General features: G+C 36.3%; 1 protein-coding gene across 23 annotated transcripts in view; it reads left to right on the top strand.

The window, feature by feature from the left end:
* Positions 1 to 21,960, top strand: part of Nrxn3 (neurexin 3) — a 1,441,261-nt gene that overhangs the window by 1,411,872 nt on the left and 7,429 nt on the right. For 2 of the 23 annotated variants that reach the window (XR_007835231.1, XR_007835232.1), the window contains exon 21: positions 19,722 to 20,396. The exons of 20 other annotated variants lie outside the window; for them this stretch is intronic. Coding sequence is in view for 1 of the 3 variants with exons in the window: in XM_051196137.1 (XP_051052094.1) it covers positions 20,402 to 20,421 (20 nt within the window). In the remaining 2 variants the exon portion in view is untranslated. One more of the 23 variants, XM_051196137.1, reaches the window with a different exon arrangement.

Genomic DNA, 21,960 nt, shown 5'->3' on the forward strand with positions numbered 1-21,960 from the left:
TGTCCAGCTCTTTCCCACCACCTGTAAGTCCCAAATAAACACACATAAGTACAAGGTAGTCCAGTCCTTCAAATTATCTGGGTTCCAGAAATATCTGTCAAATATGCTAACCAATATGGTTAACTATTTTCTGACCTTCCGACAGGCTTCATTTGTACAAGCAAGATATCAACACACACACTCACACACACTCTCTCTCTCTCACACACACACACACACTCACACACACACTCACACACACTCTCTCTCTCTCTCTCACACACACACACAGTTCACATACACACACTCAACTTTACATTGCAACTCGCTCTACTTCTCTCTCTTTCTTTTCTCTCTCCCATGATAGGTTGTCCAGAAAAAGTCCATGTAGGGATCATCTGTCCCAGAGACCACAAAGACTGTATTAATTGAATTACCATATTTGGTTGTCTCAACTCCAAAATAATGCACCAATCTCTTCAGCCCTATAGTGTATGATGGGTTTACTGTCACACAAAGCATGACTGCCGGCCATTCCCCAGCTGTAAGATCTTCTAGCAGATGTTGTTTTCCATGTCTTTACCCCTTCCCTTGTGGAAACAGGAAAGGCCCACAGCAAAAGCAATTTTGAAGGGCACTGAAAGGGTGTCAACTGGGAAAATATTTTTAGAAACAGCTGGTGAAGCAAATGGGCCAAGTTGATGCCTCAAACAGATATTCTCAAACAATGGGCTGTTTAAAAAAAGAAAAGAAGACACTTCTAAATATCAGCACCACTTGTGACTGCTACACTTAAGCTTAAAAGATGGGAGAGCTGCTAGGACTCTGGTTTCGGTTTGGTTCTGGGACAGAGCAAATGGGAGACAGAGCCTTTGAGTTTTGTTACCTTGTCAATTTATTAGAAACTATTCATCTAATTGTTGGAGTTTACTCATATATAAAATGTTTATTAAATTTATATATGTTTTAAAGCCATGATTTCTACATTCTTATTTGATAACATATATGTGCACACACACACACATATTCTAAAACATTAAAATGATACTTGATGATGCACCTAAATTACAAATAATACTATAACCTATGTCTTGAAAAGAAGGAAGTACAGATGAAGGACAAATATTTGTGTCCGTGGCCATTAAAAAAAATCCAATTCCACTTTTCATTTGCATGCAGTCTGCTTTATGGCCTTCTCTTGTCTTGACTTCATTTGTTTACTTCAAGATTTGTTCTAGGTCCACTGCCAAATGCCATTACATAGCTTCCTTTATCACATGGATTGCTGAAGTAATTCTTTAGTGTATTTTTACTGCAGTTCCAATTTTCAAAATGCCTACCATCCCCTCTGGGTCAGGAACTGCACAAATGCTGGCTTGTAACTATTGAACTTGATAAAGAGTTCATTGTACCAGCACCTTTCATACCAATTCTTTTCTCCTCTTTCCATACTATTTTCTGATTCTCATATTTGTGTGACAAGCATTTTCTCAACTGAGCTATCTCATGAACCCCAAATTCAAAGTTTCAATTGGGTTTCTACTTAATAAATATGTTTTTATGTAATAATAAGCTAGAAAACTGGTTGCTTCAAAGCACTATAAGCCTGGAATGTGCACATAAATATGTGGCTGTAAAATATAATGAAGAACCCGTGTTCTTTTGAGAATCTACTTAAATACATCATATGTATACATTTATATAGATGGGTATCATCCCAAAATGTTCGAGAGTGAGTTGCTGGCATCAGTTCCTCTACTCCTGAATAATTCTGTGTGAGTTGTTTCCTGATAAAGGCTTTCCCTTAGAAGTTAATGTACAGTCATCAAAATGAAAAACTCTAACCTCAGTACATCTAGACTTTAGAAGTACATATTAAAATTCCATGAATGTCTTCATAATAGGCTTTCTGATTATTTTCCTAGTCCTTGACCCAAGTCATGGTTATTCCATTTAATTGTCCAGTTCAATGATTTTTTTAAATTATTTTTTCTTATTTTACATATTGATTCCAGTTCTCTCTTCCTCTCATCTTCCCATCCCCCCTCCCATTTCACCTCTTGCCCACTCCACAGGGAGGGTGAGGCCTTCCAGAAGAGATCATCAAAATCTGTCAAGTCATTTAAAGTAGGGCTTAGGCCCTCCCTCCTATCTCTAGGTTAAGGGAGTATCCCTAAATGGGGAATGTGCTCCCAAAGTCCTTTTGTGCTCCTGGGATACATCCTGGTTCCACTGAGTTCAGTGATTTTTGAAGCACTTTCTAGCTGTACTATTTTGATTTTGTTTCCCACTCACAATACATTAAGGAAGCACAGACTGGAAGCTTTCTCATTTTAGGATAAACCACAACTGTAACAAGAAAGGGGCCCTATCACAGAAGATATTCTTTCTAACTTAGTATTTCCCATGAACATCTTCACTTGATACGTGCTTACTAAGCACTTACTGTGGGATGAGCAAAGAGAGACAATGGGAATGCAAGAGTAAAAAAAAGTGGAGATGATCTTGGTGATGGTAGGAGTGAAAACTCTCATGTGATTAATCAAGTGGTCTTCACATGAACATGTGGTGACAAACTTTGATGAGTGTGGTGAATCAGAGACAGTTGGCTCCACTTAAGCATATCATGATGGGGACAGGTGACAAGGCAGGGTCTGACAGTGGAAATGGGGAAAGCCCTGAGGAAATTATATTTGAGGAGAATAACATGAGATCAGTGGGAATTAACTGAGCAAAGAAAAAGATGAGAAAGTGGCTAATCTTGCAAGAAGTTTGGAAGATCAGAAAAAATTCAATGAACTTGGAAAGGAAGTCTACAAGAATCTCATAGGTTTTGTCCGAGGTGTGAAGGAAAAAAACCTTAAACATCTTTTCTGTCCATTCACACATGAGAATGACTTTTCTGATATTATCTCCAGGAGGGAAAGGGATGGACTTGGGGAAGGGTGTAAGGCGAGTACCAATTCATACCAATAGCATGGAAAGTGACTAGGATTATATGTCTTAGACTAGAAGAATCACCAAAGCCATTTCCAGATGACACTTTCCAGTTTGGCATATGGTTATACATTATTTCTCTGGGCAGTTTTTCAGTCTGGATATAGGAGCCAGCACTTAGAAAAACATGGAAGTTCCAAGCATTTTTACATTTCATTCAACCTGTCCGTGAGCTGGACATACAACACTTTATCAAAAGCAGAAATCTGCTTTGTGCTGTGCTAGAAAGGAGAATGGAAAGATACAAAGGAATAGAGATCAAATATCGATCTACATATTATCTATGCAATTCCATACATCAGGGAAAACACAGTACTCCCTCCCCATCACCTTCCAGCCACCGCAGTCATTATCGGTTATCACATCAACTATGTAACTTAAAGTAGTTGAATTTCCAGTGTGACTAATGATCTCAGGGAAAGTAACTTTTATCTATTCTGATTTACTAATATCTTACAAAAAGGCTGGGACTTCTCCTTGCTTCTATATCCATAATAAAAATAAAAGTGCCCTCTACCAAGACAATATATGCTAATGATATTGATAAAGAATAATGCTTTTTACACCAAAAGGAAGTAACAGGGTATTTATTACTAAGCTGAAATTTTTTGCATCATGCTTTTTAGTATTCTAACAGCATCCCAGGACTGATTTGGTATTTATAAAATCTCCATCAGCTGGGGAAACAGCAAGGCTTTTCTCTGTCATTGCACAGGCATGGTCACTTCCTGCTTGTTAAAAAAAAATTACAAATATATATATATATATATATATATATATATATATATATATATATATATATATTCTGACTACATTTTCTAAGATCACTACTGATTATTGTAATTTAAGAAAAGCAGCATGCAAGATAGACACCATGGGACAGAGTTCAAGCAGAGCGTTTTGTTTTGTTTTTAATTAGGGAAAGGGATGATAAAAAGGGGGAAGACCAGCCTCAGGACACAGGAGCTGCAAGAGGAAGGAGAAAAGAAAGAGGGGGAGAGAGAAAGAGAGATGGGAACAGACAGAGAGAGGGAGAGAGAGAGAGAGAAGCATGGGAGGTGGGTAGGGCTCTTTTAAAAGGGAACATAGTGAATATGCACAGGTGGTGCTCTTAGAGACTGCAGCTGAGGGCATATCCTGTCAGAACTCCAAGGACAGGCCAGTACAGATGCCTGAATATTAACACTGATTATCATTTCAATTTGTTAAGTGGCATAGCACCTTTTATGGAGTGAAGAACCAGTAGCTGTCAAGGTCGTTATAAATGAATTCTTTTATTGCTCACACACCAATCAATATATGTGCTATCATAAAAGCTTAGTTCTGGCCCTGATTTTTTTCTCCATCTAAAAGATGGAGCTTTCTCTAACGTTTCTTCAATAAAAGATGTTGCTAGTGAGTGTGTTTTCAGTAAATAGCACTGAATAATGGCAGCAACATCATCTCCACACCCAGCCTTCCGTGGCCACAGAATCTAATGACTTTTTACTACTATTATTATTAATATGAGGTGCTAGCATTTCCACAACACGGCTGACTGTATTTCATTACAATGTACTACTTCACTCAACAAGTTCTGAATGAAGTAGACATGCTATGTGGCTTCAGATTCAGGCACTTCTCCCAAGCATGGTTTGTTTATCTGCCTATAGCACACTTGGAGGATTTTAAAGCCCAGTGATCAAGTTCATTCAATGCTATAAAAAATATTTGAATGTCATGGCTGCTTCCTTCACAATAGTCTGGCATGGAAGGATGGAGAAGGCCATTGTATCTGCACAGATTTGCCTCTACTATGGCTTGGCCAGAGAAGTTGAATCATTTTAGAATGGAGATCTATTGAGCCTGTGTTGTGATTGTATCTTAATTGTATGGTTGTAACTCTATGAGACTCTTTCAAATGCTTGCAAAGAATAAGTTTGGAATTTACAATGACTCGTTTTATTTCTATAAAGAAGAAAGAAGGATGTTTTCTATTTTGTCTGGGATTTTTTCTTCTAGCCATGAGTTTCATGAGTCAAGAAGCAGGCTTTAGTTGGGGTGGGAGTTATGCCTCTTGTTTCTAAATAATGCAATAAAACCTTCTCTCTTTCATTTTTAGAATGGTAATGAGTTTCTTTCTGGAAGCCAACTTATTATGTTCCAAATCTTGTAACTGGTGTAATAAAGGAGCCAAGTAAGAAAGAGTGGCTTGATATGGTTATTTTTCAGCTTTTCATTGCCCTAACAGCAACTGAGATCAGCCTCAAAGTGCACAGGATTATATTTTGCCTATGTTTCCAGAGATTGCAATCAATGGTCAACTGCCTGCAACTGCACAGCAGTAGGGAAACTAAGGTTGAAAATGTATCATGGTGGGGACCATGTAGTACACTAAAATTACCCACCTTGTGTTATCTAGGCAGAGAAAGAAGAGGGAAGCTAGCTTGGGTTTCCTTCATAGACATATTCCAATCCAGAAAATGTGGGAATTTCCCGAGTTAGTGAACATTGTCCAAACCTCCTCCATTAGTCCTCTTTCTCATTTTGCTCATACTGGTTGATGAAATTTATGGGGGTTGAATAAACTCACTGCTTTTCTTTCTGTTTGCACAAGTATAAAATCAACAGATAAACTCTAAGGAAGTTTCCATCCAGCTTTGGAAAGTGTTGGTAGGAGATCTCTAAGGGTCAGCATTCCTGTTAGAGACCAATAGGGGATTGCAAGGAAGAGAAAAATGAGGGAAATGTCTAGATTCAATTGTTAAGGGAGGATGTTATGGGCATTTTAAGAAAAATGCTTGCTTTCTCACCAGCTGAGCCACGGTGTTCAAAGAGACTAAGCACGTTTTTTGTTTGTTTGTTTTTTCTACAGGACCTATGCCCATATTTATTTTTTGTGCATAATCTTATCAGGAGCTAGTGAATCTGTGTTTTCATATGAGAACTTGTCAAGTACCAGGATATTAACACAGAATATCAGGCTGTGGGAATTCTGATGTGCAAGGTGACAAAATACTGAAACAAAGCTATGAGGACTGTTGTCCTGGATACTTGCTTGTGCTTCTGGGCAAGCTTGGGTACTCCTGAGGGTTTAGAACACGCCCTTGGATTTCTTCCAATCCTTGTTTCTGTGGGCTCTGGCATTGAGCAATGTTTTATCTTTATCTTCAAGCATAGGGACTTCTAGCATCTTTTCCCATGTCTGGGGATGGAGCTATTTTAGTCTCACAGCATAGCTCCTCTACACTTAGAGATAGTGAAGATGAGATCTGTTTGTACCTGTTCCTCACCAGAGACTAAGCACTGATAATTTGGCTGCTGGCAGCATCCCACTGCAACGGCTAATAGAACATTTGGGCAGGATGCCAATAACGGCCAGATTGTACTAAGCACTTAAAATACTGTTTAAGAGCAGTTCTACAGCTTTGCAGACTTGAAGTCAGAAGCAGATCCACCTTCTAATTTTCAGCTTACTCTTTTCTTAGTTGTTTATGTCCTGTTATTTCCTCTAGATATTTATTTCAGGAGAGTAGTCTCACTCTCTCTGTCTCTCGCTCATGTATATATGCGTATATAAACACACACACTCATATATGAGCTATGCAATTCTCATATGTACATACAAGATATACATATACATGTGTTTATATTAAAGTTTGTACTACTGTAGGATTTGACACGTATCTCCGTGTTATTTCTTAGCTTCTACTTATTTTCATAATATTCTAATGTTATCTTTGTCAGTGGCTTATGCTTCATCAAAAACACTGAAGGAATCGTTGTATGGAATGTCTCTTAAATTGCATTTTGGGCCATGACAAAGGGAACTAAAAATGTATAGAGTCTGTGAGTCTTGTCTTTACTATTATCTATCTTGTTGACATTGGCCAATATGCTAAAGACTCAGAAATGTAACATTACCTCTAAATCAGTTGTTATAAACTGTGAGTGATTCCACCCTCAGGGACACTTAGATATATGGATAGATTTTCTGACTTCCACAAGTAGAGAGAAGCTAATAGTACCCAGTACAAAGAGTCCAGGGACAAAGCTAAATGTCCTATTGCTCAAAGGACAGCTACTGTAACAGAATCTAACACAAAACACCAACAGTATTGATGTCTAGAAACTACACTTCACAAACCTCGTTTTAAAAACATAATGATATGTACCCAAACATATAGGAAGTGTCCATCCATGTCTAACAATAATACTGTCTGGAATTGTACTTGGAGAAACCAGCCTTGATTTTTGGGAAAAAGGAAATGTTTTTACTCTTAGATTAAATATGTATATATGTATGTATGTATGAAACTATCAGATTAATGAATATTAAATTCATCCACTCTATCCTGAGCCATATATTATGGATCTAAACCATTTCTCTAAGCACAAAAAAAGTTCAAATATTAAGCAGTGTTAGAAGAAAACTTACTGTTCAGTGACTAACGCAGATAAAGGAAATTGAAATCCATGCAACTAATAGGCTTCTCTATTAGTTTACGGCCAAGACATAGCCTCTCTAATGGAAGCCAGCCTAAAATGATAAGCTGTTTGGATCCCATTAATTAGCATCCAGCTCGATTCAGTTTGTACCTGGAGTTGAACTCATTTTATTGGCACTGATGAGTATCAAACATATAACATCTAGCCAAATTTTATTATAAGAAAATATGTTTTACATCAAAGGCAACTTTTAATAATGCTCTTTTATATTAACTCAGATAACTAGAGATAGTAAAAGAATGAATTAAATTCCAGCAGGCCAAACCACAACATTAGCAATAGTAGTAATGAAGCCTGCACCTTTTAGATGCTTCTACTGTGTAGTTACTGCATTACATACCTCTCATTTACAGAGTACTTGAATAGACATTGGCGTCTATGCTTATTTTTGGAATGGTGTCTACTAATTTTTTTTTTGCTTGATATTTGTGGGCTAATCTCTTTAACTTCTTTTGAATTTTTGATTTATATGATAATTTTCTTTAGTAACCCTATGTAGTCTTCATTACTTATTAAAAGATTGAAAAATCATCTTTAAAATCAAGGCAACTCTTAAGTGTTCTTTACCCAAGTCCTTTTTAAGTAGAATTGTGTTTGTTTTTCTTCTCTGTTAGTAGATCACCTGTGAAGGGATTAACTAGTCAAAGTTTTGATATTATGCATTGACATACACACATTTAAAGGAAGAAGAATTTAGACTGGTAGCTCAGCTGTATAGCTAAATTGAATAATTATACAAATGCAGCAAAATATTATTTAATGGGCCCTTCAGAATGAATAGTGACCCAGGTATGCAAAACTCTTTGCAATCTGGAGGAAGAATCTTCAAATATATATCTGCCAAATAATGGCATTTTGTAAGAAATGGAGGATGGCATCTCTGGCTGCCTTACCAAGAAAATAAAGATAAGACAGCATGAGTATTATGGTATATGCATATATCCAGGTTGTGATATAGAAAAAATTCATTCTGTAAGAACAATTTTATATGGAGAACTGTCCAAACATGTCAGCTATATTAACACAATTCCAATCTTGTGTTACTCATAAGGGGTATCCCTCAAGGCACTGGGGGTTTCATGTACAGGAATAAATATATAATTAGTTACCTTGTGGCTCAACCGAGTGATTTAAATTCTAGAAACTGGTGACATCCAACATAGTCCTTCAAAGTGGAAAGTGACTATTGCTTTAGAGTTTATATTCCTGTGTGTGGAGGTGTACATGCTAATTAGTGTTGGTATGTGTGTACATAAGCAGGTGCATATGTGTGTACTGGTTTGAGCAGGTTTTTGCATATGGAATCCAGAAGCTGATATAAGATGTGCCCTTCCTCCTTGTTCTCTACCTATGGTTCATGTTTTACTTTACTTACTATATTTACTTTATTTTATTGAGACAGAATCTGATAGTGAACTTGAAGATCATCTCATCAGTTTAGCTAGACTTTTTGGCAGTAGGCCTAGAGATCAAGCTGCCTGTCTAGCCTTCATTGCAGGGTTATAGGATACACTATTGCACATATCATTTTATGTGAAGTCTAGAAATCATGCTTGCATAACATGTACTATATTGACTGAGCCATCTCTCCAGCCCCATATTCTTCTTCATAATCAAAATGGTTCTTAACTTTTTAAAGCATGGTTAGTTAGGATTTTAACAAGGACCCATATGCCTACACATAGCATTTGGGCTTTCTGACTGATTACCTTGACACTAGCATAGAAATGGCAATCACAGCAGAAGACCATTACAAGATCACTCTTGGCCACTGTTGATCAGAAACAATTAAGTCCTGGTCTGGATGGAATAGCTGAGCCCTAGCTTATCCATGAATGATGATTGTCAATTGCATCCCTGTACTAAGTTTCAGTCGGTTGTTTCCAAGTTCCCACAACTCAGACCATCAGAGTATAATGCTTTATAGTATGGTTTCTTTCTAATATTGTATAGAGAAATGTAGACAAGTACAGTTTTTCCCCAACAATGTTCAGATGAATGTAATTAACAGGTCAAATACTTTGACTGAAATGGCCGTGTGTACTGTAAGAGCCTACTGGCAGATGACAAAGAAAATGCCAAATGTGATCTGCAGCTCTTGTTCTCATAGCCCACTCTGTTTTTGTTGTTGGCATTCCTTCAGTCTTCAGTTCCATGTGTAACACCAGTGGGCCAGCTTGCATGGTTCTCATTGAAATGCTTGCCAACTGACATTTCCTACACCTTAACATTGTTAAAAGCTAAGATTCTTTCTTCAGCTGGTAAACAGCATGCTTTTAGTGTCTGGCTCATGAGAAAGTTCTATCCACTGTCCTGGAAAACAGATAAGGCCAGCATATGTGACACAGAACTATCTGAAGCACTTCAAGGTACACTTTTCCAAATGTGTGTGGCTTTCTTTTGTTTGGCCATCATTGTAATAGGAGTTCTCCAGCAGAGAAGGAGCTGCTTGTAGCTTCAGACTACAGATGGGTAATTGTGGACATGCTGTCTCTGATTACCTTACATTGAAGAGTCCAAAAAATCTCAAGAGTCTAAACAGTAGCATGGAACAAAGGACAGTAGAGCAGAGTGCCCCAGAGCAATAAAAATTAGACACAATCAATACTTCCTCCTAAAAGCAGAAGCTGCTAGTCGGAAAAGTTGCCATTATTTACATAACATGTATAGAACATAAACTAAAGTAAATCTATGACCCACTATCCCCTATGTGTTTCTTTTTGGGTTCATTGTTCCAACGGACTCTGTACAGAGGCTAATTGCACAGTGGAGAATCAGCTTGGAAACATCTATCCTAAGATTAGTCATCTACCACCTGCTTAAATCTGTATCCTATCTATCTGAGGTAATAATATTAAGGTCACACATTATTCCAGAATTTTCTCACCTCATTTGAAGAAATAGAATCAGTAACATTCAACAAGACGGAAATGCTGTGACATGCCTGCTTATATTAGGGGGAGAGTAATGCTAATTTATTCAAAATATTCTGCAGTTGATAGTGCTAATTTTGGAGAGAAATTTTGAGTTTATTGATGATGACACTTATTTTCTTTAAGTCATCTTGTTTAAAGATTATTTAACTTCAGTTTTATAGTCTGAAAAAAGTTGGGCAAAAAAAAATTTAAATCATTTACTTGAAGCCATATAGCAGTCAGACTGCCTTCAATCCTGGCTTCTTTACATTGTGTCTTCTTTAGAGAAGTCAGGAGAGCTTGTTTCCTGGTAGCTTTGCTTGTTGGTGCAATGTATAACCTGTGGTAAAAGGCTAAGAAGCATCCAATGCTACTTATCAGCTTGGCTTCTCTGGAAACATGTTGAACATATATTTCTATCTCCTCCTTGTCTGTGAGTTTTTCCTTTGGGCCACAAATCATGATGGGTACTGCTCTCAGAGTCACTGTTTTTATCACTAACAGCCCATGAGTGTCATCTTCTTTAAAAGCATCAGAGAGACATTTGTTCTAGAGACTTCTACCTTAGAAAGTTCTTCCTTTGAGTTTTCTCTCGTCATAAACCAGTCTTCAGGACTATGGGACAATCAAATCTCTAAAATGTAGACATTTCCTGACAGATAAACTCCACATGCATGTTTCCATCTAAATTTATATCCATCTGCTAATTTTAAAGGGCACATTGTACACTAACTTTACTTGGTTGCTTGTTTCCCTGTATGCAACTTGACAGTAAGAGTTTTAATAATGTACCCCACCAATGAATTTCACAATGTTGTTCAAGACAGCAAGGGCATTCCCTTGCTCTCTTTAATATATATATCACAGTATATCATTTATTAAAAGAATAATACAAATATCCTAATCATGACCAGTCCTACATTCAGAAATTTTATAAAAACAATACTTAACTTTTTAAATTTTATTTTAAAGTTGAGTACAGTACACTCATTTGGAATGATGTTAAAAATATGGATTATGATTTTGAGTGTGTGTGGTGGGGGGGAGTGATGTAACACTGGGAGAAACATTACTATCTGATTACTATGGTACAGGAATGGAGCTAATGAGCAGCCTTCTCACAGGGAAAGAATACATGTGAACACATTTAGCTCATACTTAAGAGAAAGCGATTTTAGGTGGGTGTCAGAATTTTGCCATGCTGACTTTCTCACATGTGGCACACTTGCTGAAAAGGAAATCTCGAGTATTGCCTGAACTTTTTTTTTTTTTCCTATACAATGTCATGTGGTCATCATGTGTAGCATTAAATTTTAAAATTCAGCCACATATTAAGTAAATTTGCACAAACTCCACTAGGTTTTATTAGTGCTTACCTGAGAGAAATATCCTTGGAGACCTACTGAGGAAGAATATCTCTTTTTAGAATGAAGATTAAAAGTGGCCAGATGGCCCTACACTTTTCCTTTCAGAAAAGCTTTGCTGGGCTAGGGAGTGCTTGCCATACCCACATGCAGATCTGAGTTGGATCCTGAGAATCTATGTAAAATTTCTTGGCATTGAGGTACACGTTTGTCATACCAGCACTAGGGAGGCCCAAACATGTGAATCCTGGGACTCTCTGGCTAGCCAGCCTAGATGAGTCAGCATGCTCAGGGTCACTGAGAGACCCCTATTTCAGAAAACCAATGTGGATGGCACCTGAGAAAAACTGTCAGAGATTAACTTCTAGTCTTCACATGTACCTGCATGCATGTACACATACATGCACACACACTAGAAAAAAGTTCCCTGTATCTAGTATAAATCAGTAGCCATGGTGCCTATTGGTGGCATTTCCCTATCCTAACTCAGTGCCTTTCTGAGACACAATGGGCTGAGAATTATGAGGGTGGCACAGTTGGAGCCATTTCCCATGCCTTCTAGACTTCTTGATGGTGTACTAGCAACTCTGTGTACTCACCATGTTCAAAAGACATGAAATGTGATGAGTGTTACCATGGATTCAGTGGAACTGCATGGGAGGGAAAAGTGATGCAGAGAGCAGAAACAGGAAACAGAAAGCAAACTGTCATCTCTTACAGGTCTGATGAGCAAAAGATTTCCTTACCATGCTGGGCCTTTTATAACTGGCAGTTATGGCTTTCCTTTTTTATTTTTTAAAGGAATGTGGCCTACATCTGAGTTCAGTTTGGTTACATAGCTCTTAGCACAAATGACTATCCTCCTTTGTGGTTTGTTCTTTTCTTCCTGTACTTAATTCAGGATCATTTCAAAAACAATCTCATTCATAACCTTGTTTAACAGAGTTAACATTCAGAATAAAATACTAGAACATAAACAGAAGCGATGCTTTCTTCCGAGTTGGTTTGTAGTGCTTTCAAGAACTTGCATATAGTTATTGATGGGTTAGGATGTAGTATGGAATATAATCAGATAGGACAGAAACATCCTGTAGAACACTGATGATTTCATCACAGAAGAAGCCAAGCAACCCTAACTCAGAGTATCTCAATGGGTATTTATTTGACAACCAAAGCTTTCACCATGAAATTCCCAGAATAGAGAGAATAACAAAAATACTTCCTGTTTGGTTATAAATTCTATGCATTAAAGACTATTAAATAACTTTTGTTATGATAGCATGGTAAGGCAGCCATTCCCCTTGCCATATTTTTGGAAGTATGGTTTATATATCATATCTCATTTGAGCCCATTGCCAGTGAAGTGTAAATTCATTTTACAAAGAAAAATGTTTATGACTTATGCCAGGTTTCAAAAATTGATCACAGCTGAGATTAGTCTAGACAGGACTAAAATTTAGTTGCCTTTTTTCACAACCATCAACTAAGGAACAAAGACTATGGAACAAAGACAATCTTCAGACCCCACTGGGTATCAATTCTCATTATGTGGTTATGACTCCTGAGGTGTAAAAGTGTGAAATAAATCTGCAGTGATCCTTGGATCCCCACCTCACCCTGTGGAACATATTGTATCTAAGACTACCTTATTTATACTTTTTAATTCTCACAGAGAATGAAGTGTTTTTTAGAACATAAGACAAAAATTTCAACATTTATGTGAAAGCAGCATTAGAGTTTCATTGAAAGCTTATAGGGCCATATCAAGTTGTGGCTACCCAGCTCGTTAGTTGTGTTTTTCTGAGCAAATAATTTAGCTTATTGAAGCCCTGATTCACTGATACCTAGGATGTAATTTTAATTCTTAAATAAATCATTTATACTTATTCTTACATTATCTGATAGAGTCACTAGTCAATGTTTGTAAGAATGTTTTTGCCTGGAAGTCTTACTATTGATTAATGCTTTAACTAAATGACTATAATTTATGGTTTTCATATCCTATGTTAAAGAAAATCACTATGGCAACCATTTTCTTTTTCATATGTATTTGCTCCTGAAAACCTGTTTTAACTAATCTGGAGACCTATGTTTTTGATCATTTTGAATAACTATGAACTTTCTCATAATTTCTCTCCTGATTTGCAGTATCTTAGATAATAAACAATCAGCTAAGATATGCATCTTGCCCATGTGAGCCTCTTTGCAGTCTCTACTCAGAGAACAACTACTTGAAACTGGAGCTTCAAGTAGTCATGGTACATCCTTTTATGTCAAGTGCATGGGTCTTTGGCAAGCTTTCATTTTGTGGTAGTACTTTTATAGTGCTAGTTTCCATTCACTAAGAAAACATAGTAGTATAATTGATTTTGTGATCACAGCATTCCTTGCAATGAAGATAGATTTCAGGGTAAATGAGAAGATGAGTTTTATTGTACTTCATTGTCAAGTACAATTATTTCCCATGAATGACCTGTGCATTAAGGAACTTATACTTACTCTGGGTGAAGAAAAGTTCATCCCTATGCTAGTACAGAATTAGCACTAAAAGAAGCAGCAATATCAAAAAAGGAAAATGAATGCTTGTCCATTTTTAGATCGGTTCTTCTCAAGTGTGCATCTTAACTGGTATTAAATAATTTTGGAAGAAAAAAGACTAAACTACTTCCTCAACTTTCATTCTCTTATGTTCTTATTTATCTCACTGTCCCAGCATTGGTCAGTATTTGTTTCCAATGAGTGTGGTGAAATTCCCCTCTTTGATTCCATCTCTCTTTGTGTCTTTAATAATACCAGGACTCTCTCAATCTACATAGAATGATAGTCAGAGGACCCAGAGTTCTCATGGAGATACATCTGAATATGACTTCTTCAAAGCTTGTTTCTAATCTACAATAGTTCAGTGAAGTAACTATAAAATTATGTGTGTCAATAACATGTACTCAATATTTAAAGATAAATGAATTAAGCATTAAGTATCAAGAAAGTAATACCAGAGAGCATGATGGCCCACACAGAGGCAGGTAGAGCTCTATGAGTTCAAGGCCAGCCTGGTCTACAGAGGGGGCTCCAGGACAGCCAGGGCTGTTAGAAAACCTGTATTTAAATATATATATATATATATATATATATATATATATATATATATATATATAAAGATGGTTGGTAGAAACAGAGGTGAGGTGGAAGGAAAGAAGCTATCATGTCTGCATGTCTGTTATTGTTGTTATTGTCAGGTTTTGAAATTGGGTTTAGACTTGTTTGTTTTTGAAGTAAACACTCCAAGGATCACATTTGAAATAACATTGATCCTGATTGCCTGTAACTCAGCTTCCACTGTTTTATACTGCTGCTGATAGTCTAGGGTCTAGGAAGAAAACAATAGCAAACATGTACAAAGTCCTTTAGAATTTATAAACAATTTCACATTGAAAATCTCATTCGTTGTGCAAATCTACTCTGTGAAGTAATTGAACAGATATCATAATCCTTCTATCATTATTAAGGAAATAGACTCAACATGAAGGAATTTGTTAATGTTTAATAATGTATTCTGCATTACAACTAAGACTAAGATTTAAGGTCTCTTCACTCAGCCTCTATTTTCTATATAAAGGTCCAATCATAAATTGAGGCATTCCAGTGATACAATCATCAATGCCTTTTTGGAATCTAGAGGCTGGGTGAGGGCAATGAGGTAAACAATTCAAATTACCCAAATGAGAATTTAAATAATTACTGCTTTATAAACATAAATAAAAAGACACTATCCTTGTCTTCCAATTTGTTAGGATCTAGCTGAGATTAAATAAGAAAACAAATTAAGTTTGCTGACACTGAGTTAATAGAAATCTATTCAGAATACATTATAGTCATAAGAAGGATGGAACTGTGGAATAGACATAAAGACACATGTTAAAACTTAGATGTATATACTTACTTTAAGGTCCTCCCCATCCTCTATCTAAATATTTGCTGCTATTTTACCAATTGTTAAAATCTAATAATGCATTCTGTAACATCTTATCCATTCTTGTCTAGTCTCTTAAATTGGAAAATGAATGTGTAGTGAACATGAGATCACTAGTCCAGAAATGCAGTTCTAATTATTTGATTTGATGGTGTCTGTACTCTCTTTTCGATTTCAAGTAGCCTTTCTCTATTCCTATCTACTATAATTAGGTGTGCAAACTGAGTCTAGGAACTTAAGATACATGAACTTTTTTGATCAGCATGAAAACTAAAATATTAAGCATCTTATTTTATTTTTAAACAAGTATCATGTGTACAGCAAGTTTTGCCATGCTGTGCCTGGAGTAAGAGCTATGACATGTCAATATACATAAAGGCTCATGCTGTCACAAAGATTGAAGCCATCTTCACCTTCTTAAGATTCCAAATCTGTGTAGAGTGAACATTTTCATTCTAAGCAAAAGTGTAGGTCAGAATTGAGCCATTGACTCACACACAAGGTCCTCCTCTTCTTATAGACATACAAAATCAATCATCCAATAACATATCTGTGTATTTGTGAAAAGGATAGGCATGGAGGCTTTCTTTATAAATCTACTGCAACTATTTTGAAAATCTTCTTTCTTTAAGTATGTGATGTCCCAACTCCTGAGCTATATGTTTTCAAGCTTCTACTCTCTCCAATATTATGAATGGGAAAGTTAAATACTCACTGAAATGCAATCTCATCATTTGGGCTTTGCCATTGGCTTCTTCTCATGTGGAAGACATGTCTTCTAGAAGGAGAACCTGTTTCCAAGATAGGTGTTGTTTGCACCTTAGCTACTTGAGTATATCCATCAGCTTCTCCAGCTCCACCTCCATCCAATAGTTTAGAAACTTATGCCTTCAGTTCATGAGAGCTTTTCACCATGAACTCTGACCTGTGAAACCCCATCATATAGTACTTTTTTGTAAACATTGTATTTTACATTTAGATGGGCTATTAGGGCATGCAGAGATAAAAATGGTTGTATGAGAATATACTGGTTTAAGTCAAATTACCATATTATTTGTTCTCACAGGGAAATATAACTGAAACACATTATTAACATTTAGTAGAGCCATAAATACATAACAGGCACTTGTTGAAGATATAAAAGTAGTGTTGATAGATAAAGAAAAATAAAAAGGAAACTGTGATATGACTATGAACAATTTATTTTGTTTGCTGCATTAGAGATCAAAGCAGTTTCATGTTTAGATCCTAATGAATAATTTAGATTAGAACATTTGATATGCTGTATACATCCAAGTTGTGTTGGCTTCATTTCAAACTATGGCTTCCGTGGACTTAAAAAGAATGTGTGCATACACACTCTCACATATTTAATTTGCAAAGTAGTAACCCTACATTTTAGGATTTTGAATTTTCCAAACTAATGATTTCTTGAAACTAAGTGGCACCCTACTTGTAAGAGTTCTGAAACAGGCAGTTTTGAAATAGGGAAATTACACCACAAAAATCCTAGGGTACTCAAATTGCTGTTATATTCCTAAAAACACCACCTATTATCCTGGAATCTGAGTGCCTCAGATGGATCTCTTCCTTCTGCTTTTGCACTTAGGCAAAGCTTTGTTTCCTGCTTACAATAGTTACATGTGAAACCAAAAGTAACGTATATGAATGCTACCAAAAGAATTCTTATGAAAGTCATTTGCTGTCCTTAGCGGTCACCTTAGCACTTCCCATATCTTTTCATAAAGTAAAATTCACTGTTAAAACTTGCTTAGTCAAAAGTTCAACCAAATGACAACAAGGGTTTTTCTTTTATTATAATATTGGGATTGTCTTTATTCACATTAAAACATTCCAGCTGCACTTTGTGAAGTTCTGAAAATAATGATTAACATTATTAAACCAGAGACTAAAATCTTGGTACGGACTGACCCATGGGGACACATTACTACAATTCTGTTTAAAATAAAATAATAAAAGGGGCGTCTTCTAGGGGGCAGAAGTTGGCCTCATTTTTAAAATGCATTTAATTTGTCAAAGTCACCCAAAGGGGTTCTTTGAAGGGGTTTGAATTGGCTGTCAAAACCAAGCTCTCTCAAGTGTCTTGCCTTTGGGGTTTGCCTACCTGGGTTTCCCAGTCCTTGGTTGAACATTAAAGTTCTCATAGGGATACAATGCTGATTATAACTTTAGTAAATCTCTTCCAGTAGGGGCTGAGACCATTTCTAAAATTCCCTTTCTTTATATCCTATATATAGTACCTTTCTTTCAATGCTTCTACACACACCACCCAAATACAAGTACACACTCATGGAAGACATGCTCTTGTCTACTTTTTTGATGTGGATCAGATGTAATGTTTTGTCTCTTAAATTAGTCTCTAGAAGACTGACACCATCTCCCTCATGCATAAATGCATCCTGATCATCACGATTTATAGACATCGAAACTGATAATGTCTTCTTTGGAGCAAAGCAAAGTTTTGACATTTTTACTAAAAGTAACATTAGTTATTCTTCCAGTCACTAGGGTTATTTTCACATCCTATTGTAAACCATGGTAGTCTGTCAATTAAAAAAAAAAACAAACAAACAAACAGGAACACTCCTGGAAACATGTTACCTACTGTCACCTTGGTGTACCTGATGAAACATACCTTCTCAAGCACAGTTTGGGAACTGCTACACTTTATTTCAATTCTTGTCACTACAGGCTTGTCATTCACACACACACACACACACACACACACACACACAATAAAAACTGCACTTGAAAAGAAGCCTCATGATGTGTTTCACCCCTACTGGAAAAGCTTGAAACAAAACTCAGTTCCTTTCTCCCACCACAAATTGGTTTTGTCTTGCTGACCTCTCTGCCTAACCCAGCTCTTTGTTCTGTTTTTCTATTTTCCCTAAATGCAACTTACTTTAAGCATGTGTTAACTTGATTGACATCCCCACCATTCAGGGGTGATAGGCAATACCTGCCTTCTCTTTTTACTGTCTACTTAGGACGTACATCCAGACTGCACGCCCTTTTTATTTTTATTTCTTTTATAGAGAACTAAAAATCAAAATGCAACCTTCAAAGAAAAATCTGAATTTGTTTTCAATTTCGGCTGTCACAAAAAGGGGAATCGATTATCCAAATCTAAAACAAACAAATAAAAACAAGCAAAACCCAGCAAGACTGTAATGCCGTGTCCCCTGACTACTCTGTCTGTGCCTTCTCAGTGTGTGCATCTGGTTGTTCATCTATTAAAAAAAAATCTTTTCTTTTTTGTTATTTTCTCCCTTGTTTGGAAATTAAATGTTTTGTATTATATATATCTATATATATATCAATGTATTTCTTTTTAATTGCTAGATTTTATCTTTAGACTTGATTTTATCCAACGTGATGAGAAAAAAATGTTATGAATTGTTTTCTGCAGTTTTTTTTCCCCACTCTTTCTTTAAATGTGGAACAACTTCAGCTGTAGAACCCCACAGCCACATTTTCTTTTTCAGATAAGCCAGTCTCACTGGCAGTAGTACAGATCAAGGGTGGCTTGTGGAAAGTGGATGATGCCATTTGAAACATACCATTTCTGTAAAGACAAGTCATTAGTGGCCTGGTATGTGGGTTCTCTGTTCAGCATCACCTCTCACCATCTCTGTGCATCTCTCCACACCCAGCTGTAGATGGGGCTGTGTGGCTGCCGATGAAGTTGTTCAACTGGAATGCGTAACTCTAGTCTCCTTAATTTTGCTTTTAATCTTTTGATCTGATTAGTAATATTATTTCATGTACTTTGTCTATTTTGAGTAGGAGAAAAAAACAGTTTAAGTGTTTTCATGACTGAAAATCTTATAATGAAACTGTAATGATTTTGGAGTAATTGCATGTTGAAGAAGTTGCAGCTTAGGGTGTGTGAGATTGTCAGTGTTAGAGTTCTGTTCTTGATTTCCGTAGATGGGCATGTGTAGGCTCATTTGTTTTTGTATATTGCCCATCCCTTCCTTACAGCCAGAAGCTCTAATGCAGCTAGATCACTCCGTGCCGCCCTTACATGGACATGGCGACTCACTTACACATTTACTCCTATCATCGTCATCTCCTGTGTAGTACACTCATAGATACGACCCTCCCCTTTTCCGCATCCTTCCTTCCCATACTCCCCCTTTCTTTAGCGTTGTTAAAATTTATGTGCTGTCATCCATTCCCCTAATTTAAGGAAAATCTAAAATTTGTCAAAAAGACAAAAACTAAATATATATCTGAAAACTTACAATGAAGAAATTCATTCAAACCCCTATAGATGCATAGATTTTTTTAAAGGCAAACTATAAAGTAAATTTTTTTCATTTTCAATCATAGCAATCATAATTATTTTACATTTAAAATCAATGCCCTCCTAAATCCCCTAAAGTAAAAATTGTTAAAGTGCAGATTTTTTTTCTTTTCATGTTATGTGGTGTGAATGTATGTGTTGTTGCCTCCCTGTATCACCCTCTGTTGTAAATTACAATATTTGAAAAATTAGAGATTTTACTCAAAAGTTTTTAAGAAATGACAACAACAACAACAAAAAAAAGCAAGTTACAAGAATGTGGCAATTCTATTTGTCCAAGAGCATTCTTACACAACTTTCTTTTGTAAATTTTTCTTTCATGCCAAAAAACATGCGGGCAATTTGTTGATGTAAGTTGACTATAAATTAATATGATATGCTTTTCTGTTATAATTTCAATTATTTTGCCTATGTTGAAGTCCTCTCTCACTCTCTCTCTCTCTCACTCTCTCTCTCACTCTCTCTCTCTCCCTCTCCCTCTCTCTACCAAAATAGCTCCAAATTTTTATTTTCCTTTGCTTTGTATTCTTATATTGTGAATGCCTTATTGCTATTATTTGTTATCCTTCTGCTTGACTTGATTTGTTTTGGCTATGAGATTGCTTTTATTTTCTACTATATATGATTTTTAAAACTATATTAAGTGTTTTATTTTACTTGGGTCTTTATGCTTAATTTTCACTCTTCTGATTTGTGCTGAATTGCATTCAATAATCAATAGGATTTCTACTTTTAGTTAATTCAAGAAACCTGGTCTCTGCCTGAACTTAATTTTAAGCACTAACTTTAAAGTCTTTACAGGATTGGTTCCTCTAAAGTGGGATATTAAAATTGGCTACAACATATGGGAAGCCTGTACCCCAGAAAAAAAATTGGCTTGAGTTAGTTCCAAATATTATCAATGGTAATTTCATCCTAAATTTAATTCATTATATTCCTGATATTCAGGGAAATTGGCCCTTTATTTTCTTTTCTTTCAGTGAAGGGGAAATAAGGTACTCTCAAGTGACTAAGGTAGAGTGGTTCTCCAGGATTATGCTATCATCTTCACCACAGGCTACAAAATCAATTTTACTCAGAATAAAGGCATCAGGAATCCCAGGTGTTTACAGTTTTATGCTATGATATTGATGCCTTGTAAAGTATACAATCAACTTCTGACTAAACCACATTGCATCATTCACACACAGAGATAGAGATAGAGATAGAGAGATAGAGATAGAGATAGAGAGAGAGAGAGAGAGAGAGAGAGAGGGAGAGGGAGGGAGAGAGAGAGAAGGCTCAAGCATCCATCCCCACTCCCTTCTCCCCCTCTCTTTACCTTTCCTCTCCTCTGTCTCCTTCCCTTCCCTCCATTCTATTCATCCTGAAGGATTTAAACAGGTAAGCTTCCTAGGGAGCCTATGACTGGTCAGGGTGGTTCTCATATTTCAGCTTTTATTTAGAAAGGATCTGGGTAAGTATCGCCATGGTGTAACTCTGGATTGAGAAAATGCCTTGACCTTGAGGTTGTTTGGATCATTGCAACAGCTGCACAAAGAAGTTCAGGGCTGGTGAAGAGCATCATGCAATCTTTGTAGTGAAGAAGCCACTTGTTTCAAATTAACTCTAGATATCAGTGCTATCTGGAACTACCATAACAAATATCAAACTGAGTGGTGAGTAAAAGACTTATTTCTAGCCTGACAACTTCAGTGAATGAGCTCTCTCCACTTCAGTTCAAGTTACTTTAATCTTTCTTTCTTTTTTCTTTCTTTCTTTCTTTTTTTTTTTTTTTTTTTTTTTTTTTTTTTTGTGCTGCTTGACATGTTGAATAGTATTTCAGGTTTAAAAACTATAATTCCAAAACAGAGGTGTTCATATACCAAAAATGTATAAAAGCTTTTATATTTGTTGAAAAAGTTAATCCTTTGT

This window comes from Phodopus roborovskii, unplaced genomic scaffold (assembly GCF_943737965.1).
Source record: "Phodopus roborovskii unplaced genomic scaffold, PHOROB, whole genome shotgun sequence".
Classification (NCBI taxonomy): Eukaryota; Metazoa; Chordata; class Mammalia; order Rodentia; family Cricetidae; genus Phodopus; species Phodopus roborovskii.